Raw genomic sequence first — 27,589 nt, forward strand, 5'->3', positions numbered from 1 at the left:
GAAAGGAGTGAGTGGCACAGCCAGGAAAACTATTGGCCCTCACCCCTCCGAGGTGATTTAGTGAGTGGTGGGTGTTTCCCACGCATCAAGAAGTTGAGTTGGAGGTTTTTTATCTTGTGCTGTGCCTGGTTTAAATCTTCCTGCAGCCCCACGCTGGTGATGATGGCTGCTTAAATTCTAAGCTAGTCCAGATTGTTGGGTCCACCTTGAAAGGATGTCTGACCCCAGGTGACTGAGGGGCTGCCTTGCTACCCACAGTTGCTCACCACATGCCCTCATGGTCTGGGCAATTTCCCCAGTAGGGGAAGGGAGCTATGAGTTCTGTGTGCTCAGAACGAACTGCTTGAGAGCTCAGCGCTTGGCGGCTGCCCCACCTGCCTCGCTGGGGACTGACAGTTCTATTTAAGGTGGTCTTCTGTAGCCTGCCTTGGCACACTAAACTCTAACCAGGGTATTTAGGTCTGCTCAGATAGAAATCCTGAGGTTTTCAGGGACTTAGGACCCAGTCCCCCTTCCCCTGACAGAGGTGTGACCTATTAACCCCTTGATGGATACCTGCCACAATGACCCTCCTCAGAGATGCCTGCCTCTTCCTTCTTTATGTACCTCAAGCAACACCTTGATCCCTGGCATCACTAGTGATCTGTCCCATTCTGGGACAAAACATGTGCTGTGTCTTTAAATGGGCGGAAGTGGCTGGCGGGTGCTTTGCTTGGGTACTGAATTGATTAGGAGATTATATGGAGCTGCCGGAGCTGCCGCCTGGGGGAGGAGAGGTGCGGGTTCTGCTAGGTCGGTGCTCAGCTTTTCTGGGCCCTCCTTGCCTTTCCTTCCTGAAGCTGCTCTATAGCCGGTAGGAGGTGAGGGTGGGTGGCTGGCTGCCAGCCTGACTGTGGACGCAACTCCAGGGCTCTTTCAGCTCAGCCTTGCCAGATTACCCATCCTCATCAGAGCCTGGCAGTAGTGGTAACAGCTCGGGCAGCAGCTCCAGCCCAGGGCTCAATTGATTTGCTCAAGCTGCCCTTGGCCTGTGAGGCCAGTTGCAAGATCTGAGAGAGGGGCAGTAGGGACAACAGCAGCACATTCTCTCTCTCTCTCTCTCTCTCTCTCTCTCTCATTTCTCTGTGTTCAAGTCACATTATATGGGATTCTGTTCTTTTGGGACTTCGTCATCTTTTTCACTATGTCCTGGGACCTCTGGAGCTGTGACGGGGATGCTAAGGCCGTGGTCAGTGGATTCTCATGACTGTACTAATGAAAGGATTCAAGCTCTCCTGGTAAGTGGAGGTGGATAAGGCTCCTTCCTCTTCCATCTTTCTTCACCTGTGTGCTCTGCCAGCACCCTACTATCCTTTGGAGGTCTCCTTGAAATAGGCCTGTCTCACTGGGTGAGCAAGATAGGGATGATGCACCCAGAAAAGTTGGGATAGGCACTCACCCTTGCTCCACCGGCCTGTGCACCGCTATGGTATTTTCTCCCAGCATGTTTTCTGTGGGCAGGGGTTTGCAGAAGTTGGGGGGCTGTGGAAAGAATCTAACAGAAACTAAAAAGAGCTTTCAACTTTGAGGGGCTGGGGTGGTGGTGCACACAGAGGGAACTTTATAAAGAGATCTTGTTATGTCTTGCACCCATGCTAGGCCTGGGGGCTTATTTGTGCTCCCCTCCTTTGACTGGCACCCTAGTGAGCCTTTCCCCTGTCAGTACGTTGGGGCAGCCTCTGCTCTAAGGTAGCCTCTGATCTCTGTGGGAGGCTTCTCTCTGAGGAGAGAGTAATAGGGGCCAGGCCCCTGCTCTAGGATGGCTTCTTCAAGGGAGAGTAAGCTGGTCACTGCCTCCAGTACAAGCATGTGCCTTGGGTTTTGCAAGTGTTTGCATCTTGCTGAGCTTAATATTGGGGCATGAAAAGAACTTCTGGTTTGGAGTATGTGGGGACAGTTGTATTCTAGCTGCAGCCTTAGGCAGAGTATTTTTACCTTCTCTTTTAAAAATAAAACTCTTACTGTTCCCTCTTCTGATGTACTGAGGACCAGATGGATGGGTGAACCAGCTTTTTTGTCTGACCGAGAAACTGCAGATTTTACTTGGAAAACTTTGTCCCACCAGGAATATGGTGCCCCTGGAGGGTAACCTATGTAGCTGCCTTGGAGGGGAAGGACTCTCTGGGTCAGAGAGGGAGGGAACATTTTCTCTTTGAACATCGTGGAGGTGGGAGGAGGTGAACAGTTTGGGAGAGCTCTCTGCAGGGATGAGGCCTGCCTTCAGTGTGGTCCTGCTGGCCAAGCTTTGGCAGGGGTAGGGATAGGAGTAGGGCATTCCTGTGGGTGGCAGGTAGATTTCAGAGTCAGGGATGGGATCAATCACTTTAGGCAGAGTCCAAGCCTGGCAGTAGACCACAATTGGCTTTCCAGAACCCCCACCCCCACCCAAATTCAACCTCAACAAAGTCCAGCTCTCCTGCTCTAAGTGTGTTTTTTTGAGGGCCTTGAGAAGGGCAAAGAGTGGAACTGGGTCCTGCAAGATTAGCTCACAATAGCTGCAAGCTCTCAAGTGTGGTGAGCATGCTGACCATCTAGTTGCTTCTCAAGAGATGGCATCACTCCCGAGGTGCCGAGTCCTTGTGCTGACAACCCTCCTGTGAGTTGGAGAAAAGGAAATTGTGGCCCTAAGTTATCCCTGCCCTTGCCTTTTTGATACCTGGTACCTTACCTGTTCCTGCTGGTTGCAAACTGTTACCAGAGTCTCTTGTCACCAGGAATACCAGGCCCATATGGGCGGGCCAGAGCTATATCTTTATCCTTCAGTCGAGCAAGCCTGGACCTCCCAGGAGAACCCAGGTGCTGCCTGGAGCACAGGGACCCTGGGCTCTTCATCAGAAGTCACTCAACACCCTATCCATGCTGTCAGCATACCCAGCTTGGAACTGAGGGGTGGCCTGGCTGTCATTCAGATGAGACATCACTTTAACACAGAGACTTCTTGGCTAAGCCTGAGTTGGTCCCTCAGGGACATGCAGAGATGTTTGCCTTTGAAATCTGTTGTGAGTATCTCTTGATGCATTTCAACAAGGAGAGGAGTGCTCAGCTGGGACCCGTAATTGGCCAACCTTGTCTTCAGACAAACAAAATTGGGGAAATTTTTTATCATTTATGTGTGCCTGGATACTGTTAGATTCTATAACCCTCTGTCTCAGTAACTACAGATACCTTGGTCCACTGTGCCCCACCTTTGCAGTTGTGTTAGGTTTGACGTGTCTGGCTTCCTTTGGTATCCCATGTCAGGGATGCCTTATTCCCAACAGAGAGACTTGTGAAAGCAAGATGAACAAATGCTGGCTAACTCGTTCTGGGTAATATTGTCTGTATATGGGAGAGGATGGGGTTAGTGAGCTTTCCAATGTTCAAAATCATTTCTAGAAACACTTTCAGGATTCCTCCTAAGTATTGGTGACATTAAAAATAAAAGGTAGTACTTATGGCTATAATAAAAATAGTGGTAATTAACATTTATTGAAATGTACTGTGTGTCAAGCACTCCTTTAAGCACTCTTCATGTAGCACAGGGCTTGCAGTATTGTAATTAAGACCTCATTTTACAGACGGGGAAACAAAGGCAGTGGTTTAAAGCATATACCTAGGAATCAGGCTTTGGATTTGCTGCAGGGTCATGCTCCAGTGATCCTCCTGTTCGTGGTTACTCTCGTATCCCACTCTCCCTGTGTGTAAGACCATGCTCTGTGCTGCCCTTTTCCCTGCTCTGATGTTTCATGGGGTCACTAAACTAGATTTTGAAAAGTTGTGGAAATGCATTCTCTCATTTGATTCTTACCAGATCCCAATGGTAAGGTGAGTCATTACCCTGGCCTTCTAGAGACCAGTACCTGGTCTTTGGACCTAGGGAAACAGATCTAGAGTGGTTAAATTTATGCAAGCAGTTCATGAAAAAAACTGGGGGTTTGACTCTTCTCATCCGTTATATGTTTGCATGTGTGTGTACATGTGTATATGTATGTTTGAGTGTATATGTGTGTGCGTGTATGTGTGTGCATTTGTACATACGTACGTGTATATATAGTGTGCATGTGTACGTGTGTGAGTGTGTGTGTGTATTTGTGTGTATGTTGACCTCTAGGTGTCTTCCTCAGTCGTTTTCCACGTTATTCTTTGAGACTGAGTCTCTCTACTGACCCCAGAGATCACCATTTAGGTTAGACTAGCTGCTGCTGGGCTCTGGGGATCCTCTTGTGTCCCCCCACTGCTGCACTGGAACTACAGATGTATGAGGACCCCTCCTGCCTTTTCACATGGGTGCTGGGGATACCAACTCAAGTCCTTATGCTTGTACGGCAAGCACTTTACCCAGTGAACCATTTCTTCAGGTTCCTCATGGAACGTCACTGTTTTGCCTGGTGACTAGCACAATAGTAGCAAGGCGTGTCTGTGTTGCACCCATGTTTCTGGAGAGAAGGCTCAAGATTTGCAAAGCTATATTTCATCCCTTTGTTCTACAAACATTGATCAAGTTTTCATTATTTGTAGTCCTTTACCTAGGAATGTAGGAGTTTAAAATGTGTAAAGGTGAGTCATTACCCTGGCCTTAGAGACCAGCCCTCTCACAGATGGAATGAGACCCTTCCCCTACCACACATACAGACACAGGTTAGTCAGTTTGTGCTAAAGAACAGACACGTACAGTGAACCACTCTAGAGACCAATTTCAGCTGTGGGACAACGGAACACATTCTTGGTGAAAATGATATATGAGGATGCTGGGGTGTTAGGTAAATAAAGGTTATATTTTGCACAGCACTTTCACTATAAGTCACAGTATTGCAAGCCTATGATAGGTGGTGTTTTCGGGTACAGATGACCATGATGTGACTGACAGGTGGATGCATTGTGAGAGAAATTCCCCATCCTATTTCTCCATCGTTAGGGAGGAGTTTAAGGCTGTCTCAAAAGTTGCTTCAGTGCTTCCATTTGTTGGTAATTTGACGAGCAAAATAACGGTGGTAGTAGGGGAAATTGAGGTGTCATGACAAATACATAGGGCTGTGACCAAGGTGGAATTGGGGGTCACATTGCACTTTGGAAGCCAATTTTCCATTTGTCCACATGGCTGCCCATTCTCCCCTGACTCTCTTATTGATGTAAAGATTTTCCTAATTCTTATAAGGCTTTGGAACAGCAACCACCGAGTTCTGTTTTGTGGGGCCACTCCCTCTCCGGATTGCTGTCCCCACATAGACCCTGACAGACTGTGTGACATATGTCTGAATTCTCTCTGTTCGCGTTCCTGCTCCTCACATCTGGGCTTAGTGGTACAGGCTCCATAGAGCCTGGGGCTGGCACAGACCTTCAGGAAATTCACTGTAGAGGAGAAGTTGATTTTGTGAAAAAATTGAAAAACAGAGAACATAGTTCTGACACAGCAATGAAGCGCTTCTGTGGTTACTTAGTCCCCAGATGAGAGGACCTGGGGGTGAGGACAGGTGTGCCAGCATGGTGCACTCCCACACTGATTTAGGAAATGAGCGTCTCATGAGAAAGCCCGCTCTCTTGCTTTCTTCCCAGGTGACTGGAGAGTCAACTGACTGGCTTTTGCACCCCTCCTCATTTCACAGCTGTTAATGGTCAGCCATGTTTTATTGACATCACAGGGCAGTTGTCCATTGCTTTCTTTCCCTTTGGATCTGTTACTGAATGATTCTCTGTTCCCGAACTCGTGTCTAGATCATACCGCTATCTTTGGAAGTTCTTACTGGGGAGAAATTGTGGAAGATGAGAGAGCCCAGGAGGAACCACCAACCACCTCCTGTAGAGCTTAGCTTCACAGCCTTTGAGAGACTTACCAGAAGGAAGGTAGCAGAGAAGGCTGGGGCCTCTCAGTGACTTATGAATGGAAGACATGTAACTACCTTTTGGCCTGCTGTGGGCCTTGGTAGATGACTTCTGTTTGCCTTCGGTGGTGGTCCTTTTGAAAGAGGGATTAAATGGCAGTACTGGGTAGGTTAGTTTGTCTCTATTCACGGTCTAGAAAAAGGCCACAGTTGTTATAGAGCAGTGGCATGTGCTATGGACTGCTGGAGCGCTTCTTTTGCCAGCAGGGGATTCTGAAAATAAACCTTCATTTGAGAATATTAAATATTCATTTACAAACATTGCACCGCAGGCATGCTCTCCTATGAACACTGTGAGATTTATTTTATTACTTGCTGGGATGGAGTGAAATTTTCCCATGTTTAGAGCACAGAGTTTTGGTCATCTAAGATTTAAATCTCTTAAGGGAGCAAGACAGTTCAGGATGAGTGACTGCTCTGATGCTGTGGATTTCTTAAGAGGATAGACCACACCCACATGTCACTCAGGTTTCTACCCTGGGCCAGCACTAAACATTATTTGCTTTTCTGTGTTACTCTGGGCACCATCATTCTTCTAAAAAAGACATATTCTGTCTTATAATGTAAGTATATGGGTGACAGTGGTTATGACAAATCAGATGACAAGTACCAGAGTTATCGATGCTTCTGGCTTGAAACTTTTTCTCCTGGTTGCTGTGTGACTTAACATTGCCAAGTTTATTGCTAGAAAGGATGATTTATGTTTCTGGTTTGAGAACTTGAAGATATAATACCTCTGACTTTGCTGAGTTGTTCACAGTCAGGACATTTTCCCCTAAGTGACTTGTTAGGATGAAGGAATATAATGAATTAGCTATTGCTTCGTGAGATTAAATTTATGCATTAAAATTTTATTACATTTATCCTCTGTGTCTGTGTGTGTGTGTGTGTGTGTGTGTGTGTGTGTGTCAGAGGACAACCTGGGGTGTTGGTTCACTCCTTCCATCATATAAATTCTGGGGATTGAAGTTAGGATGTGAGATTTGGCCAGCAAGTACCTTTACCTGCTGAGCCATCTTACCAGCCCTGTTTATTCATTCTTTCTTATTTATTTATTTATTTATTTTCTTATTTTTGTGTGTGTGTGTGTGTGTGTGTATGTGTTGGGGGAGATACAGATATATGTGCTTATGCGTTCACCCATGTGGACATATGTGCCAGTATCGGGTGTGTTTCCTCAATTGCTTTTCCACCTTTGTGAGAAAGGTCTCTCACTATACCTGAAACTCAGCTAGACTGGCTGGCCAGCAATCCCCAAAGATCTACCTATATCTGACTCCCTCGAGCTGGGAGGCAGCTGTGTCCCTCTCTTACTGTAGGTCCTGAAGATCTGAACTCAGGTCCTCATGCTTCTGCAGCAAGTACTTTACCCACTAAGCCAACTCCCCAGCCCCATTTATTCATTCTTAATACCATTCTTTGGCTGATGCTTGCAGAGAGATATTGAATTAAACTGAGGAGATGAGGTTAGGCTATGACAGACACCCTGGTTGCTTCAGTCTTCATAAGTTCAGTTTCTGATCATTCCTAGAGACCTCAGGCTCTGGAAAACTCTTCTGGGGAACTCCCCCATGCAGTAGCTTGGCAGTGCAGGCTGTGGACTGTGTCTCTTCCATGGTCAATGTGACCAGGCAGACAGTCTGGGTCTTACACATTCCTCAACTGCATTTCTTATACAATGACCAGAGCCAGTCACTTGGGCCCAGCCGACTGCAGGATAGCTGGAGAATGTGGCCTTGTGAAGGTAGAAGTGATGAGCTGGAGCTACTGAGGACAGCACGGTGCTGGCCATAGACACTTTCATGGGAAATGAGAGCCTCATTTCCTCTAGAATCAAGGTCTTGTGTTGAGATATTGGGGAAGACCTTGTGTGACCTTAGGCAGGATTCAAGCATGTTAAGTTCAGCTTCCTGCTGCTTTGCTCAGCATATAAACCAAGACTGTTCCAGTGCATTTTCATTTTAAATTGAAGTATCTTCTATTTATTCTTTGATAAACTCATATTCTAGTATGTTTTTATCTTATAGTTTTGCAGTACTGAGGATTGAACCTAGAGCCTCACACATCCTAACCAAGCACTGTATCACTGAGCTATGTCCGAAGCTGTCTTTTGACTTTTTATGTTCAGACGAGGTCTCAATAAATTGCCTGTTAGAATTGCTTTGAATTTACTCTGTAGCCCAGACTGGCTTTGAATTTGTGAGTTTCATACCCCAGCCTCCTGAGTAACTGGGATTACATACTTGCCCTACTGTTAGGCCTGATCTTCTGTACATTTTTAAAATGATTAAGGAATGTCAAGAAGGGCAAAATGAAATGTGAAAATTCTATGACATTCCATCCACTTTCACAAGAACACAGGCATGCCCATTTGTTTATGGACTGTCCATGGTTGCTCATAAACTACAACACAGAGCTACACCGTGTTGACTCAGACCTATGTCCTACAAACCTACAGCATTTATTGCCTGGTTCCTTATAAAAAGTTTTCTGCTTCTCGTAAGAACAAACCAGTAATAATGCTTTTACTGAATTGTTTTTAGCTGGCTGTATGTACCAGGCACTGTAATACTCATAGCAGTGAGATTAAGGTTATAATAATAATAGATAATATGTGACAGGTTCCTTTTATTTTATTTTTTGAGACAGTCTTGCTGTGTAGCTCACACTAGCCTTGAATTCTCAAGCTTGCTTTGAACTCTGCATCTTCTGTCTAAGATCATAGAGTTTCAAAATGTTGGAGTTGTCAGTCTGACCCAGCGTCCATGCCCTTTTGTTTTGTCTTGTTTTGTTTTGTTTTATTTGACAAGGTCAATAACCCAGGTTGGCCTGGAACTCACTATCCTCCTGCCGTAATTCTCTGAGTGCTCTCTCACCTAGCCTGAGTCCATGTTCTTTGCTACCTTTGTGGAAAAGCAATTGGGGGACAGGTCTTTCCTCTGAGAAAAAGTTTGAGAAATATTGGGGTATGATTTATGAAGACAGCATTTGATGACACAGATTTACAGTTGCCAAAGATGTACAGGAGCAGAGAGGGAGAGAGTAATGATGGCCAGAAGAGATTGAGGGGCCACATGGAGAACATGGGACATGGGCTGATTCTTGAAGAATGTAGTCCACTGAGATTTCAAGGGACCAGTGGGTTTCTGAGGTAAAAAACAAGAATGGTCATCAGAACCAGAATGAGGGCCTTGTGGAAGAGAGAGCCTGGGAGAAAGAGGACCTGAGCAGCCTGGTAGAAAAAAGAGGTACATGGGACAGTGGAGAAATTTAAGTGGCAAAACAGCTTATGTAGAGCTAGGTCAGAAGACAGGCAGAGGCCCAAGAGCAGGAGAACCTTCAGGCCCAGGATGACCAAGAAGCACTGAGATGCACTTTCCATGTCAGTGGGTATGATGCTTGGGGCGAGAACATGATGTTTATACTCTGGCGGCCTCTGTGAAAAAGTAATGGGGCTGGGAGAGAGAGTTTCTCTCTCTCTCTCTCTCTCTCTCTCTCTCTCTCTCTCTACTTTTAATGACGTTTTTACCTGTCGCTTTCTGCTGTGTCTGAGAATTTTCTGCCTTTTAATTCTTTTATTGTTGGAGAAAGTGAACCTGATCCAAACCTTAGATGGTAACATTGTTATTATGTATGTGACATGCATATGACATATGTATGCATATGACATGGGTCTCTCTCTCTCTCTCTCTCTCTCTCTCTCTCTCTCTGTTGAGCTCAACAGTAGAGAGTGAATGAGTAGAAGGGCCTGGGTTCAGCTCCCAAAACATACAAACACATACACCCTCCCAAAGCTTTGTTAAAAAGGTGGTATTTAATTTATCCCATTTCATAGATGACAAAGCAGAGTCTCAGAGCCACATGGTGAATCACAGCATGGAGAGAGGAAACTAAAGAAGCTGGGCTCTGGAGCTCCCAGCCTCTTGCCTCAGCCACTTGAGAAGACTGCAGTGTAGAACTGGATGAATCTGGTGCTTTCAACTTCACCTTAAGTTACTGGAAGGTTACCAGTGGCCAGGCCCTCCTTCTGGGTGGTAGGGTTCGTTTTAGCCTAATTCATAGATGCAATAGCCTTAGATTCCCCAGTATGTTAAACCCCACCAGGAGCCAAGGTTCTTCTCACACCTGACTTAGTAGCTGTGCCTTAGGGGCTGGGCTAAGAGGTATTTTAAAAAGAGATAAGGGCTGGTAAAATGTGCACAGGTGCATGAACACACATACACGCACATGTTGTGAGGGTAGTCTGTATTAAACAAGACAACTCATATTAATGTACAGAGGAAGGCGTGATCACAGCTATTTCATAACCACTTTATGAATGTTAGCTGCCTTTAGAATCTTTTATTTTTTGTTCAGTGTTATAGGAAGAAACCATGCATGCATACATGCTAACTGAAAATGTAATTTAAAAAAATGATTAAATATCTCAGGGGTGGAGAGATGACTCAGCAGTTAAGAGTGCTTACTCCTCCTGCAGAGGACCCAGGTTTGGTTCCCAGCACCAACATGGTGGCTCACAACCATCCCTAACTCCAGTTTCAGGAGTTCTGGCCTTCCTTAGGCATAAGGCACACACATGGTGCAGATGCATGCAGGCGAACATGCATATATATAAAATACAAACAAATAAATCTTAAAAAAATGAAATATCTCTGGTTGAGCAAGTCAGGTGGAACTCTGTGAGTTCTCAAAAGACCGGGGAAAAAAAAGAAAGAAAATATCTCAATGACAAAGAACTGTACCTAATGTATGCACAGAGTTTAGAGAAGGAAAGTCATACATCCTCTCCTACCCAGGTCCCATTGAGCCTTAAGCATTACATGTGAAGCCATCCTTTAAGGTCAATGGCAAAATTCAAAGGTCCCAGAGGTGTAGGCCTCAGAGAATATAAATCTTTTGGAACTGAGCACTGACTGGGTTCTGGAATGTGGTCTGGTTCCCTGTCTACAGGAGGTAGGTGATGCACTTTGCTATAATGTTGGTCTTGATTGACTCCTGAGTTGGGCTCCCTTTACTTAGCTGGGCACTGGACCCCTGGGGAAAGATGCAGATGATTTACTCTTCACCAATTGTACGGCTATGAAAAGTTCCTTACTTTCCCTAAGTCTTAATTCTCTTTCTAAAAAATGGGAACAGCCACACCTGACTTAGGGGGCTGTCATGAGGATGGTCTGTTAATACAAGACAATTCATGTTAAGGTTCAGAGGAAGGGGCCATATCGTAACCACTTTATGAATGTTAGCTGCTGTTAGGCTCTTTCTTAGGATCTTTCTTGTTTTTGTTCAGTGCTGTATGAAGAAACCATGGAATAGTCCTTGTCTTCCACCCACTCAAAATGGTTTGCCCTGCTCTAGATGGAGCTGGAGAACTCTGGCCATTGTTTTTCCTGTTGTCTCCTTCTTGGGACACAAGGTCGGTCAGTCAGCTTTACCTTTCTTTTCAAGTAAGCAACCTCCAAACCCTGTTTTGGTCTCATCCTTGTCCCTTTTTTGCTCCACATAGTCATGGTCACTTGACCACTTCCCTGAGGCTGGAACTTGTTCTGCTACTCAGTCACAGAGAGTGTGTGACCTTGGCAAGGAACCCCTTCATCTTTGAATGATACGTGAGATTACAGCCCCAGAGTTGCTCTTTTTCAGACCTTCTGGCTGATGGTCCTTAGAAGGCAATGCCCTTAATATTCTTCCCAAGCTCTCACTATATTCTGCCTAATTAGATTATTCCTTCGTTTACTCAGCTCACAATTCTTGAGCATCCATTCAGCTAGCTGGTAGGAACAAAAACATTGGTAAGAACTGGTCCTAGCCTTGGGAAGTGCCTCCTGGAGTTGGGAGCTAGAACTGGACCCCTGCTTTAGGTAGCATGTCACAGGAAAATTCCACTGGAGGGACTGGATGACTCTCTTGCTGTAGTGCAAATAGATTAATCTTTCAGTTCAGATCTTTTTTTGGATCCTTTCTCCTGGGACTGGGAGCCTCTTTGTTTCATAATAGCTTCCCTGCACCGACCTCAACTTTTTCTCCTTACAAGTGGTCATAGTTTACATAGGGTTGGAGGGGCATTATGACACAGCATGCAAACTTTGTTTTTCAGACTCTTAATTTGACAAACCTGAAACATGCAAGTTTTGGAAAGTGACCATTTGTCTTTTGAAGGTGATTTGCTTTGTAAAGTATTCTTTTCCTCCCCTTATTTTCTGCATTTATTTTGCATCTATTAATTCTGGCATATCCAAAATATTTCTTTTGCATTTCTGACTTCACTTCTGAAAGGTTTCTATTTCATGTTCTTGCTTCTTTGATATAAATGAGTAAAACAAATTCTTCTGGCTATAGGAGCCAGCCACTGCCCCTTAGCTAGTGAGCTGTCTTAGTATAAACCAGGAGCTGTATAGGTAGTGGCCCTTTTGATAAACATGTACTTGGAGTGGTTAAACACTGGGCTCTGTTAAATGCTGAGAGTGTACTGTGTACAGCTAAAGAGTTGGGTTTTGTCACTTGCTATCGTCTTCTTCCTCTGACTAATTCTCCTAAGTATATTTCTAGGCATAAGTTAGAATCACTTTGGTGCTGATCAGCAGCACTCAATGTAATAAATAACTGTTGGCACCAGTCAGTAGGTGCTCGTGGTCCTCACTATCAGGAAAAGGATTCTAAATTAAAATTCTGCACTGCTGTTTCTCCCTCAGATGAGCTAAGTTCTTCAATGCACTGCATGAACAACAAATGTAGAAACCGCCTGCCTAAACTCTTTACATCCTCTACTAGCCATTTTTGTTTTTGTGACAGGGTCTCACTCTGTAGTCGGGACTTGCCTTGAAGTCATGGTGATCCTCTCGCCTTGGCCTCCTGAGTTCTGGGATTACAGGCATGTGCCAGCATCCCTGAGTTCTCCTAGTCACTGGAAACTTCTGCACTATGTTTTATCTGTTCTTCCTCACTCCCAATAAAGTTAGTATTTTTATCTTTGCAGTGCCTGTCTGACCCACCTTTCTCCCTTTTCCATGACTCTTGCCATTTTTCTTTTTTCAAAAGTTTTTTGGATTTATTTATTTTAATTTTATGTTGATGAGTGTTTGCCTGCATGCATGTAATTGCACCACCTGTGTGCAATGCCTGTGGAGGCCAGAAGAGTGTGTCAGATCCCCTGGAATTGAAATTACATTTTTAGCCACCGTGTGGGTGCTGGCAACGGAACTCATGTGCCCTGACTAAGTGCTCTTAGTCACTAAGCCATCTCCCCAGACCTACCATGTTTCTTTTACTTTAAGTCTAGTGTTTTTTTCAGGGGGGGGTAATGGTACTAGGTATAAAACTCAGTCCACGTACATGCTGAATAGGTGATCTACCCCTGAGCACTTATATCCTGGAGTATCACCAGCCCCATAACCTTTTAAATTCATAATCTTCTTAGTATCTTGGTTGGTGTGTATGTCAGCTACCTGATTGATCTCTTTAAAAACTGCTTTCCTATGATGTCATTCACTTGCTATGCAAATCATCCAAAGTGTACAAGCCAATGATTTTCAGTATTCACAAATATTTGCAGACATCACTACAGTCAACTTCAGAACTCTCATCTCGGAGAGAAAATCCATCCCATTCAGTTAGCACCACCTCCATCTCCTTCCTCGGCTCCAGCCTGAGTACCCATTTCTGTCTTTGTAGATTCCCCTAGTCTGGGCATGCCTTGGGGTCATGCAGGCTTCTTTGTCTGTTTTTTTTTTTTTTACCCAGAATGTTTTTAAGCTTCATCTAAGTTAGAGCTTGCATCACTACTTGGTTGCACTTTATGGCTAAATATTCTAAGTCTGAGATCTACTTTTCAATAAACTGTCCTACATGTCAGATTAGCAACCCACCTTCAAAAACTGGTATTGGCTCCCTGTTTCCTAGAAAGTGCAGCAATGCCTGAGTGTATGCGTGGTCTTCTCTAGTCTGGCTCTGTCCTGACTGTCCTGATTCATCACCCATTCCATCCTCCTATGATAAGCCTTCTATTCCAGCTTCCTGACACACCATCTTCCCAGAGTGTTTTTGGTATTGTTCCCCTGACTCTGCCTATGGAAATCCTAGCTATCATTCCCAGTTTTCTCTCATCTCAAATAGGAATCAGCCCTCTTCCATCCTCTGAGCATGTTATTTGGAATTCCATAATTTTATTGTCTGGGATTTGGTGTCATTCTGTCTTTACCCTATTCATTCATAGTTATTTTTTTGAAAACTAGAATTAAATGAATGTTTGACAAAAAATTTATCAGTGGTTATTCTTTTTTTTTTTTTGTAACACAAATTGTCCATTGGCATTGTTGAAAAATCAGAAAATACAAAGACTCAAAAGAAAGAGATCAGTCATAATTTCAGTCCTCTGAGGTAATCATTTAGCATTTTATCTCATGTTCTTGGACCTATTATATGTCTGTTATAACTAGACAGGTATGTTTGTAATACAGTCAATATACTGTTATATGACACTTAGCAGTATATTTTCTGAATAATAAGTCTGAATTTCACAATTTTATGTGTGTGCATGTGTGCGTGCTTGTGTATATAGCACATGAGCATGTGTGTGTGTGCAGGGATGGGAGCCTCTGCATGTGGAGGCCAGAGGAGGACATTGGTGTTCTACTCTACCACTCTCCATCTTGTTTATTTGAGATGGGGTCTCTCACTGAACCCAGATCTACATTGGTATTCCCACAAGCCTCAGTGATCTTCCTGCTCTGCCCTACCTCCCCAGCTCTGGGCTTACAGATGCATGCAGCCATGTGCAACTTTAAAAAAAAATTATTTATTATTTTTATGTGTATGTGTATATTGTCTGCATGTGTATAAGTGCACCCGTGTTGTGCAATGCCCACAGAGTTCAGAAGAGGGCATTGCATATCCTGGAACTGAAGTTATGGGTGGTTGTTAGCCACCATGTGGGTGCTGGGAAATGAATCCGGGAACCTCAAGAGCAGCCAGTGCTCTTAACCGCTGAGCCATCTCTCCAGCCCCATGCCTAACTTTTATATGGGTGCTGGGTATTGGAACTCAGATCCTCAAGCTTGTGCAGCAAGTGCTGTTACCCACTGAGCCATCTTCCCAGCCACTCAAAATTATTTTTTCAATTAAAACTTGAGGGTCGTATGTTTCTGAGACAGGGAGATCTTCCTGCCTTAGCCTTTCTAGTCCTGGGATATACAAGTGTGTGCCTCTGGACCTGGTCACCATTACTTTTACAGGTAGTGTTGCAAGTATGTGTCACTTACTATCTAATCCATTTGTATTTAACATTGAGGTTATTTTTAATTTTTCAGCCTTAAAATAATGTTATGACTAATAGTCCTAAGATAAAATCTTAGAAGCTAGATTTCTGGGTGAAAGGCTTTGATTCATAGTCCTACACTACTATTGAAAGCTTGTTCCAATTTATACACCTACCAGTGCAGGTTATGAGAATACCTGCTTCCTTCCTTTGCCTTGCCTGCCTTGGTGTTACCATTCTTTGTAGTCCTTGCCAATCTGATCTTCCAAAAATGGAATCTCAGTGCTGCATTAATTTGCATTTCTTTGATCATCGATGACATGTTTTTAATTTCCCTTTTACTGATTTATAATTCTTCTGTGAGCTACCTGTTTTGTCCTTTGCCAGCTCTCCTGTTGATGTGTTTGTCTTTTTCATTGCTAAGCACTCCTCACTATCATAGAGATTAACCCTTAGTCATACATGTTTCCTCTGCTTAAAAAACTTACAGGTAGATTTTGGTATGCTGAAGTTTTTTGGATGTGATCAAATCAACTAGTCTTTCTCTGGTGGTTTCTGTGTTTGGAATTATTCACAGAAAGTTCTTCCAAAGCTTGAGTATATTCATCTATGCTTCCTTGGGTGCCACTTGTGATTTTGCTTTTAAATTAGTACATTGGGGCCAATATGATGGCTCAGTGGATAATGGTGATTGCCTAAGCAAGCCTGACCATCTGAGTTCAATCCCCAGGATCCCCATGGTGAAAGGAGTGAACCAACTCCTATACATAGTCCTCTGTTTTACCTCTACATGTGTGCTGTTGTATGTGCACACACTAATGCTCTCTCTTTCTAAATAAATGCAATTAAAATCAAAATAACAAATACATTGGTTTATTTGGGGGGAAGAGGACGCATGGTGGTGTTTTGAGACAGGGTCTCATATAACCCAGGCTGGCTTCAAACTTGCTGTATTGCCCAGTTGACCTTGAATTCCTGAGCCTCTTGCCTTCATCTCCCAAGTGTTAGAATTACAGACATGTACCTTTACACCCACCTTCACTCTGTTTTGATATAAAATAATACCCACTTTCATAAAACTCAGGTGTCATACAGAATTATTCAGTCTACGTGGACATGTGACAGTCTTTGGTCATGTGACTAGAATGAACTATGACAGTCATGCCTCTTTTCCTGTAGAGCATTTGATGTAAGCAAGTTTTATTTTTTTAATTTGAATGATTTTTTTGTACCTCCCTTTCTGTCTCCTTTGCTTTTATTTTACAAAAATTGTTGGCACAGTCAAAAAAGTCATTTTCAGTGCCTGGGCTCTTGTGTGGGAAAACACCAAGGAGCTGGAAGTAATATCCCCAAGAGAGACTTAAGAAAGGAGCCAGTCCAGTCATTGCTGCCTCTCTGCTGACTTTCCAACCCCACTCATGGCAGAAGTGAACTGGTTGTTCTCCAAGGACTCAATGAATTTGTACCAAGTGTATGGGTTCTCTACCATGCATAACTGTTCAGGAAGCTGATGAAGAGATGCTGGATGGATCCTAATCTCTGGGATCTGGGAAACTGGATGGGCGATGGATACTTTACCATGAAGGATAATGAGGTGGATATCTTAGAGGTGATCAATCATTCAACCCTCAGTTGTCCTTGTTCCCTGGGAGCTTCCAGTGCCACATTTCTGGGAAATAGCCAGAAACCTGTGTGTGTGTGTGTGTGTGTGTGTGTGTGTGTGTGTGTTCATGTACAGCAATGGAGCTAACAGGAAATCAAGGGGTGGGGTGGGGAAAGCAAATCAAAGAGGGAAAATAAACATAGTTAAAGTTGTTCCCTTAAGCATTTATTTTCTCTACTGGGAGAGGAGAGAGAGGAGAGAGAGGAGAGAGAGGAGAGAGAGGAGAGAGAGGAGAGAGGAAGAGAGAGAGAACTCTGAACATAATTGCTAAAGAGACCAGCATAAAGAAGTCTTTGAAACTATGATGTGGTGATACATGCCTGTTAACTATTAGGAGGCTGAGGCAGGAAAACCACCAGCTCATGGGCAGCCTTGCTATATGGTAAGACAAGATCTGGAAACAAAATAAGTCATTGCAGTTGACTGGTGTTAGCCAGTAACTCTTCTTGGCATTCAGCAAATTGGCTTGCAATTAAAATGCTTGTAGTCACAAGGTAGGAGAGCAACGCCTCCATATCTTTTGTCCCATCTCCCATAGCATTCACTGTTTCTCCCATCAATGCCATTCTTTATTTCAGGGTCTCCAGACTTCAGCTTGATGCCTGTTTATACTGTGACATGGCCACATTCTTTGACTTACATATTTCGTATGGCTTTCTTTTTTGCCCTGTAGCAATGGAATTTAGTAATGATGACAAAAATTATATGGTCTGCAAACCCACCCAGAAATAATTATCTGGCCCTTCACAGAAAAATTATGCCATACTTTGCTTTATGTGGACAATGGATGACTGATTTTGAGCTGTTTTTACTTTAAAGTCATGGATGGTACCAGTCCATGCATTTTTAATGAAGGCCTCCTTTTCTGTTGATACTTCTTTGCGAAATGATTTACCAGATCTGGGGGCGTGGTCTGGGAATAGGCCTTTGAAGAAGGCCTTTGACCATTCCAGCTGAGCAAGCTCTGAGCAAGGGGCAGGACTCACAAGGAGCAGCTAGTACCCTAACAATATTAGTGCCAGAATAATATTAGCTTCTAATATTTTCTTACTGCTCCCTGTGTGCCAATATTAATTATATTGAGGCTGAGACTCATGGGAAATTACAAGAGGCATTCAAGGTCATATAAAGTGGCAGGACTTGAACTGCCTGGATAGGATAAAAGCCCTTGTCCTAAGTATTCCTGTACATGCCCTGAGGGGGCAGGGCGACCACCACTCTTCCCTTCTGTGTGATTTCTGGACCTATTATTGACCACCCTTTACTCTTCTCACTAAAATTTTGTTTCTCTTGGAGTGTCCTTACTTGGACCAGTTTTTCTACTGGGCCTCTACCCCTCTCCTAACTGACTGACGTCTTTATAGTTTGCCCTCTCAGCCCCAGTTCTCACTCTCCTTGAAAGAGAATTTTGAGATGCTCATGAGCTCCTGGGTTCCAGTTTGTCACCACTCCTTGCTTGGGCACAGCTGCCTCCCAGGTGGTCTTTGTCTTTTTGAGAATACAGCTAACTTCTGCCTGGAGAAGGAGCTGGGAGTGGGGTAGTGCCTAGGGCCCCTGAGTGGCAGGAAGGCAGCCCTAGCAGGCATCTCTGACCTTTGTGGAGAGAGGGCGTTCTTAAAGGGACAGCAAGCTCTTTTCTTTCTTGGTGGCTGACTGCCAGTTCAGATGCCAGGGATTTGAAGAGGCCATTGTTCTGGCACTGAGAGAAGGGCCCAGACTGCCTAGTTTCTTTTTCTTTTCCCATTTTCACCCGCGTGTTCCTTCTCTGATGTGCAGCATGTCAAGTGTGGAGGTATGGTAAGCTGTCTTGAGTCACACACTCTCCTCTGCTTCCTCCCATCTGAAGGCAGCTTTCTCTTCAGCAGAGCTTGTACTGGGCCACCAACTCCCTTTTCCCAGGGTGGCTGTTCTTGTGAGGGAGAAAAAGGTCTCCATAGACTCTAATTTGTCCCCAGTGAGCTCTTTGCTTGCCCTGGGTGAGTCAGGGAGGTAAAGGACTTAAGTGGCTTTTTTCCAGGTGCTCACTAGCACCGCCTCTTCTAAACACCTGAGATGCTTGTTAAACTGCAGGTGCTGGGTTCTAGAAGTTCCAAAACTTCTACACCTTTATAATCGGAATATCAGAGGCAAACCAGAGTTTGAGAGTCACTGACCTGGCTAGGCATCAGAATCATGTGGGGACCTAGGGAATCAGAGTGTCTGCCTGGGGGCTCCTAATCGTGAGCCATGTAGCTTCTCTTTAGGTGTTAGGAATCGGTACCCTGTACTGGTCCACAGGATTGGAATCCTGACCCACCTACTACTATCTCTGTATTATTGGGGAAGTTTCTCAATCAGTCTATGCCTCTGTTTTTTCAACTGTAAAATGGAGATGATGATAGAATTCCTTATCAGGCTGCTACTTGGCTATAGAGTGCTGCAGACATCTTCAGGAAATCACTCTTACTGTTTTGTTTATTGTCTTCTGATCTTCCAGACTGAAGATCACTATTTGAATAACCTTTCTGTGAAAGGCCCCTGGTTCAGCTAGCTTTGGATAGGGAAGCCTTTTGTGCTTTGGCAATTCTCACATGGAGTCCAGTCAGTCCCCATTCATTCTGTGTGGCTTTTGCTGCAAAGGTGGCCCTTCTGTTTGACCTCCCTGAATCTTAGTCTATAAAGTAAAGATAGAAATTCTTCCTTGATATCCACCTCCAGGCAATGCCAGTAGCACCAGAAAGACCGTCACAGGAAGGCCCTGAAAACTACATCTGTAAGAATCCCTGACCACTTCAGAGGGAATTGAAGAAAGAGAAAACAAGCTGCAGGCCAGAAATAGCTAGACATAAATACAAGGTATTATAATTACTATCCACACCCAGTTCAATCCTCAGAGTTCAGTTTAACCCTTTACATGGTCTTCCTGACCTCTGTGAAGCAGGATTGTTAGGAGTGTCTGGAGGTGGGAGGGTGGGTCTGAGGGAAAAGTAATGCGTAACCCAGTCTACATGTGGGGCATTATTCTTAGGGCAACTGTAGATCCAATATGGTGCCGTATGTCAGCATGCACCCCTCAAGCTGTTGCTGTTACATCTTGGTTTTGCTCAACCATTACTTTTCTGAACACAGTCCTCCCAGATTTTCCCATGTGTGGCATCTTGCTGAAGATTGCTGCTTTATCCGTTCTCTATAATTTTGTTTTGCATTGATTGCTCAATAATTTCATTTGTGCAGATCCTTACAGGCATGCATACCAGGGGAGGAGTTTGGGAGGGACATGCTTAGCCTGGAAGGTCTGACTTGTTTCCTTTCTCCCTGTGTTCTCTCTCTCACCAAGGTATTCTGAGAAATAAGACTAAGAAAAGTCCATTGGTCAAACAGAGAATTTTAATGCTACTTGTGTGGCTGGTATTATAGATTGAGAATGCCTAACCTGAAAATTCCAAGCACGCCACAATCCAAAACTTTGAGAGGTGACATTATGAGACCAGTGGAAAATTTCATATCTGCTTTCATGTAATGGATTACATTTAAAATACGGGTACACTAAAAAAATATTGAAGATTAACTTCAGGCTACACATTCATTTATATGAAACAAATGAATTGTGTGTTTAGACTTGGGTCTCAGCCTCAAGCTATCCACACAAATATTCCAAAATGTGCAAGAATCTGAAATCCAAAACATTTCTGGTCCCAAGTATCTTTTCCCCACCTCAGGACCAAGGATTGAACATAGGGCCTCATGCATGTGAGGCAAGTACCCTACCACTGAGTCACAGCAACACCTAACAAACATTTTGTATAAGGCATACTTAAACTGTGTTTTATAGATCCTAATGTCTGGGTTTTGGTGAGTCAAATGCAAAATTATTTAGGAGAAAACAAACCAGTCCTCCAGAGTATGTCTCGTGGCTATTTTCCATCTTGATTATAAATGTCAGCATGCAGAGACCTAGCAGTGGGCAGAGTTTTCTTAGCATCCACTCTCTCCCACTTGAACATATTTTATATGACTTCCAGGAAGCTGCACAGGGCCATTTCTGTTCTTGGTGGTGGTGGTGGGGTGGGGGGTGGGTTAGATACCAGTGACTTCTCTAAGACTCACAGTAATGGATAGAAGTATCATTAACTGACACAATTTGTCCACCAGCTTTGGGAGTGGGATGTGGTCCTTGCCCCTGCTTTTAGTTAAGAATATTCAGTCTCACTGGGCTCGGTGGTGCACGCCTTTAATTCCAGCATTCTGGAGGCAGAGGCAGGTGGACCTCTGTGGGTTGCAGGCCAGCTAGAGCTACATAGTGAGTCTCAGTCTCTCTCTCTCTCTCTCTCTCTCTCTCTCTCTCTCTCTCTCTCTCTCTGTATATACAGAAGTACATCATTGTATTTATTAAACTTTTTTGGACAGACCTAGATTTTCAAAGATTTAGTGGACTGTTGGAAAGTATCTTTCTCTAATCCCTCCTGTTGGTACTCTCCTGCCAAGTGAATCTTTGTGGGTCCATGGTATTAGGGGTAATAGAAAGCACACCCTTGTTTTTATGGCATTCTTGTTTCTGTTACCTCCCCCTTCAGAGGAAACTGCACAGGAGATACTGCTTTGAGTAGAAATTGGGTTCTGGGATCAAAAGACTTGTGAATGCATTTCTGGTCCCCAGGGGTACAGGAAAGACCCTAACTCTCAGTCGAGCAGAAACCTCTATTGAATAGAAGCAGGACGAGCTTCTTAGTAGTTTTAAGCATAGAAATGGGAAGGTCCTGTGCTCATTGCTATTCTGGGACTAAGTCTGCTGCTGGGCACTGTCTAGCCACATGTGATATTGGGGCTTTTTGTAGAGGTCATCTGGACCCAAATGAGGATTGGAAGCTGGCCTTCGAACCAGGCATTCCCCACCTTCTGCAGGCTCCTGCAGTGTTTGGCTGCCTAAACTCTGCCGCAGCCCCCATTTTTCTAATCCTAACATGCTATCTCTTAAACTCTTCTGAAGAATCAAAGAAGTCAGATCCTTTTCTCCTTTGCCTTCTTCTCTTCCTCTCAGACACTAGGAAACTGGTTTACTTTAAGGCATCTCTTTAGTCTAAAAACCTATAGTTTGCTGGTTTGTGTATAGCAGGGTGTCCAGACTCACACTGCCTTCCCCATCTTCTGTGACCAGAGTGATATCTTCTAGGCATGCTCCTTGCAATACTGTCTGTGTTGGGATTATTACATTCCTTCGTTTGCTTAAGGTAATGAGCCCCAAGTTGTGAGTTATTGTCAAGGCCACGTTGTCCTTCAGGTCCGTGGGGAGCGTTATGATTTTGGTCCATGGGATCTACACTTTCCCACTCCTTCCAAATTTGTAGAGGAAAGGTGTTACCAAACATTAAGGCTTATTCTGCAGATCAGGCAGTCTCCACTGTCTGGAGTACAGTGATGAGTGATCAATGGTACAGGGACTGTGAGAGTAGAATTTGATTTTGGTTAGTAATCTGTTACCAAGGGATGAGAAAGGGTTGGGATGGATGCTATCATACCATGTGCCCAAGGATGAGTCAGTGTTCCGAGCTTACTATCTGACTCCTGTCTCCTTAATCGGATCTCTTCTCGCCCTTTTTGTCCCTTTCGAGTCCCCCTTAGGTTTGACTGGAGGAGTCAAGCATTTAGAAGCAGAGTGTTTCCCAGCTGCCCATCACAGCCATCTGGATAGCATTTTATCTGTTCTTTGGAGAGATAGGATGAGGAGAGGTAGGTAGAGATGTATTCAGAGGACAGCAGGAAGAGCAGGGCTCAGCAGCACTGGCTAGGTTGCTGACCAGTCTGCTATGGTCAGCGTGAGCTCTCCTGCCTCACCTTCCACAGCTACGCAGCTCACTTTTTACGTGCTTCTTTCCACTTGCAGAGGTCTGAAGTAAAGCCTGATTATAGACCCTTAGAGGAAAATGACTTAGGGGATCAGCTTTTCTAGTCCCTTTGGTCCCTTCTTGTAATAGATGGGGAAACTGGGGCTCCAGTGCAAGCGTAGGACAGACCATCTGAGTGTCCACATCTTACACAGCTGGAAGTTGTCTTGTAAAGTGAATGTTGGATTGTGGCATGTAGCTCCACCCTCAGCCTCAATCATCCTCGTTAAAGACAAGTATATATTGTGTTCCTTGTTGGGAAGCCTGTCTTGACAACGAGGTGAGTGGCCCAGGTGCTGTCTTCAGGGAGAGTGACCGAGCAGACTAACAGCTGTAAATGGACATGGATGGGGAAAGCACACACCAACAAAAGGTATCTATGCAGAGGCATTTTCTACATTAGTGACAAACCAAACCCTACCTTGCAGCTTCTCAGAGCAGCCTAGACACCAGGCAGCAGACACCAGACACACGGTAACACTTCTCAGCCTCTGTGTCACTGTATGGAGAGAGCAGTCCTGGAGTTCTCTCTGTATGTGCAACATGACAACCCTCTCAGGTTCTGTACTGAATCAAAGAGGGGCTGGGCCCGGATTCTTGACAGTGAGTTCTGCTGCTTTGCTTTCCATCTGGGTTTTCTGCTGGCTGGCCCCATTCACCAAACTTCTGAGACACATCAGCATGTGAGGTTGCACATGGATGACCCCAGCTTGGGACAATGGTATTTCATTGACCAGGATTCCTTTCTAAGCCATTGTGAATCTCTCCTACCTCCACACACGTACACATCTACATGCATGCACACATAGGCTCTTCCGTTCTCTCTTCCTCACCCTCAACCTCCAGCTCCCAGGGCAGTGTAGGAATCTAACAATGGTATTTACATGCTGTAAGTTCTGTCAGTTACTGAAGCTAGTAGGTATACTTTAGAAGTGGGCCTGGGCTGAAGGAAGATGGAGGGAATTGGACCTGTGGCTCAGACCTTGGACCTGTGGCTCAGACCTTGGACCCATGGCAGAAGAGACTCAGGGTCTGTTCTTAGGCACATGTCAACATCTTAACTGGGGCACCCAGCAAGCAGGCTTCCCTGTTTAAGACCTTAATCCAGGATTAAGAAGAGGTCGGTCACCTTTGCAAAGAGGTGATTTGGAGAGGGGCTTAAGTGTCTCCCAGCATCCTGAGGTACGCAGAGGAGTATTAGCCACAGTGTGGTCATCTGTCTGTCCCAAGAGTCTGGGACTCTAGAAACTCCAAAGTGGAAACTGAAAGCATTTGGATTTGAACCTCTTCTTCAATTATAAAAGTGTGTCTTGTATCCTCTTTATTCATACACATTCCTTGGTAATTAGTGTATGCTTTAGGACTGAAAGAAGTCCTGCAAAAGACTCACAGATTTGCCTGCCTAGGGGGTTATTAGGCAATGTTCTTAGAAATAAAGCTTTTCTCAAGGCAGGTGACTTTCCTACTTGAAAGAGTTTGAGGGAGTCAGGATTAGGCAGAGGAAGAGGGAGTTAAACCTTCACACCAGAAGTAGGCTTTAGTCTGTGCTGTGGGAAGCTCTGGAGCTGAGATCAACCTCAATTCCAGACAAAAGCAGTTCTTGTGTCCTCTCCTGGACCACCCAGGTAGACAAGGTCTGTCCCCTGAGAGGCCTTTTCCTGGGTGAGGCTGCTATCTTTGTTGAAGGGAAGGTCTCCAAGAGGAGCTCAGCTGTGGGCAACCTAAGCTGTTGCCCTGGGCAGGTAGAGGAGTGAGTGGTTCAAGAAAGGAGCCCACATTGCTTTTGTATTCCCACGTTGGTCTAGGACTTGGGCACGTGCAGTGCTTAATGTCTTCTCATCCTCAGTCACTCTGCAGTAGTCATCTGTTGACAGGGGGGGTAGCTACGGAGATAGAGCCACTCATGGAAGGTCAAGGGTAGCTAGTGGCAGACTGTGTGTTCACAATGATTATTATGGGTGCTGTAAAGAACATTCAATTAAGTGTTTTATGGTAGTATTTAAATTTATTTATTATTTTTATTTTATGTGTATGAGTGTATTGCCTGCATATATGTGAGTACACCTGTGTCATGCAATGCCCTCGGAGGTCATAGGAAGGTGTTGGATTCCCCAGGAACTGGAGTTAGGGATGGTTGTTAGCTACCATGTGGGTGCTTGGAATCAAACCCAGGTCCTCTGCAAGAGCAGCCAGTGCTCTTAACTGCTGAGCCATCTCTCCAGCCCTATGGTAGTATTTAATCCTGTTTCATCTCAACCCTGGGATTGTGGGCTAGTTCTATGACTTTAATTTGCATCATTAAGAGTGGATTAGGGGGCTGGAGAGTCCAGTGGTTAAGAGTACTGACTGCTCCTTCAGAGGACCCAGCACCTACAAGGGAGCTAACAACTGCCCATAACTGCAGTTCCAGGGGATCTGATGCCTTCTTCTGACCTTCACAAGCATTGCACAACAGGGGTGCACTTACACACATGCAGGCAATATACTCATACACATTAAAAAAAAAAAAAAAAAGTGGGTTAGATCCCTGTCCTGTCTGTGTTTTAAAGATCTCTAGCCATGTCTGTAACCATTCTGACTGGCTGGCAGGTTATTGTTTCAGGTTTTTCCTCCCTGGACAGTTATAATCCCCTGTACAGAGAACAACTTGCCTTAAATGCTTCCTGTTAGTGAAATGGAGCCCTTTGAGCTAGCAACCCCAGCCACCACCTTTCCTACTTTTTACCTTTTAAAATTAATTCTCAAAAGTTGCTCTGCACGTCCTGGACTCCACAAAGATGCATGCTGTCTAGGGTTTCCCATAGAATCATGACTGCAGACTAGTCACCTTAAGATTTGTGTTCTCAGGTCTCTAGTAATCAACTCTGTGCCTTGCCCAGTCCCCACATACCAGGCATAATGCTATGAACACATGTGGAACCCTGTGCTTTCGGGATCGGAACATTTTGGTGCCTGTTATCATGTATAGATTTTTGCTTGGTGTCACTGAGCAAACATTTCTGGAGCTCTAGGAGAGAAGGATCATCATAATCTGTTTCAAAGAATTTCTGAATATCACTAAATTTAGCTGCAGGAGGCTGGCTTTTTCAATGACAGCAAATTTTATAAATCCAAAGAATGGAGCAAATAGAATCAATTGACTTAAAACCTGAAGGTCAGGGAATGGTAACACTAGGACATTTAAAATTTGTCTTTAGATTCTGCTAAGTGACACCTTGCTCTTAATCCTGTTGACTTAATCTTCTCTTCTGTGAAGTTGGAATAATACAATTAAATGAGATACAAACCAATGTGCCTTTCAGAAAGCTCCCAGGCAAGGGCTGACACATCACCCTGTCAATGGATATTATATCACATTCTGTGGGAAACAGTAAAAAGAGAGGAAAATGTCTTTGCTTTTAAAATTTTTGCTTCAAAATACATGTCATGAACACATATTTATACGGAAATACACGACTAGTGAATTAGTTTAAAATTATTTCAATCAACGATTCCTAAACTTTGTTGCAATCTGTTGGGTGACCTTAAATACTGATGCTTGCCTGAGCTTCCCCCACCCCCAAATTCTGACTTAATTGGAGTATGAGATGAACCAAGCAGTGGGACATCTCAAAATTCCCAGATGATTCTAGTGTAATAAAATTTGAGAAGTACTGGTAAAAGTCATTTTGTGTATTTGTAGTTGAACCTGGCTGAAAACCTAGGATTAATGGTTGTCAACATTTTAAAAAACATTAAAGGAGTTTCACAAGCACTGTTTATTCTATTTGGATAAGGCTTTAAGAAACTTGAGGAGACTATTGGTCTCCATGGTGAAGCAGGATTTAACTGATGTGTAGGAGTGCCTACTCTCCAAACTCTGTCCCAGGTGGGCTAGGATTAGGTGAGAGTTCCCCCAATATCCTGCCTGGCTGTATCTGGTCCTAGGAAAGGCTTCTATACCTACATATCTCTGTATATATGATGAAGTTTTAGCTACAGGGTGAGTACCCTGTAGATAAGCAATGTTGGTGTGCAGTAGAATGATACTGTAATGAAGCCATGCATCTTCCAGTATCTTCTTCCTCCATCCTTTTAGCCATTTCTTGCTTCAGGTTTTAATTATGTAAACATCAGTGAGAGGCCTTGACTTACACCTAGGTCACAGTCCATCAGTGGACATCCCGAATTTGGCTCATATGGAGTAGAGTCTGGTGAACTCAGGGAGGACATAGTGGAGACTTAAATAACATTTGTTTTCCTACAGTAGTAGTTCATAAAATCTGGGCAGTATTCTGAATAGAATTACAGAATGATAAGTCGATTTAATCCAGCATACTGGATGGCCAGAACATACCAACTCCTTTACACCATTTAAGATCAGTGTCATCTGGTCAATAGTCAGAAAGTGTGCCAATAATTTGAGCAAAGAAAAATTTAATATTAACAATCATTAACAATTTTGAGGCAGAAAACTCACTGAAGGAATAACCTTGTAAGTCCAAGACTTAGATCCAGAGCTCATTGGAGAGGGTGTGGTCCAGGCTTAGTGTGTGTAGACATTTCCTGAGATGCTACAGGGTAGAGCATTTAATGTGAAAACTGTCCATTGATGTTCCTTTAAGGGAAGCAAGTTCCCTCTATCTGCAGTACCCCTTCAGCACCCTCTATTAGCAAGACCTAACCTGTGCCTGCTTTCAAAGAAGAATTGTTTCAGGACCAGCCCTAGCATTACAAGGCAGGGCAAAGAAGGGTGAATTTATTGCCCAGGGCCAATAAACTGAAAACCAACTGAAGTATGAATGATGAGAGTGATCATACAGGGTTGTTTGGGAGAAGATTAAATAAAATGCTTTAACAAATCATAGCATCAAATGCCTTATACTTAAGTAGGTATTTATGGAAGTTGCAAAGAATGGTTAAAAAAAAAAAAGATTTG

The 27,589-nt window shown here is 44.1% G+C and overlaps 1 protein-coding gene across 13 annotated transcripts in view; it reads left to right on the forward strand.

The window, feature by feature from the left end:
- Positions 1-27,589, forward strand: part of Gramd1b (GRAM domain containing 1B) — a 264,481-nt gene that overhangs the window by 171,577 nt on the left and 65,315 nt on the right. Inside the window, exon 1 of one of the 13 annotated variants that reach the window (XM_017796332.1) lies at positions 734-1,277. The exons of 11 other annotated variants lie outside the window; for them this stretch is intronic. In XM_017796332.1, coding sequence (XP_017651821.1) covers positions 1,243-1,277 — 35 coding nt within the window. In that variant the 5' untranslated portion in view covers positions 734-1,242. Of the gene's footprint in view, positions 1-733; positions 1,278-27,589 lie in introns of those variants that run through there. One more of the 13 variants, XM_008826035.3, reaches the window with a different exon arrangement.

The sequence above is a fragment of the Nannospalax galili genome, unplaced genomic scaffold (genome assembly GCF_000622305.1).
Source record: "Nannospalax galili isolate Female #2095 unplaced genomic scaffold, S.galili_v1.0 scaffold229, whole genome shotgun sequence".
NCBI lineage: Eukaryota > Metazoa > Chordata > Mammalia > Rodentia > Spalacidae > Nannospalax > Nannospalax galili.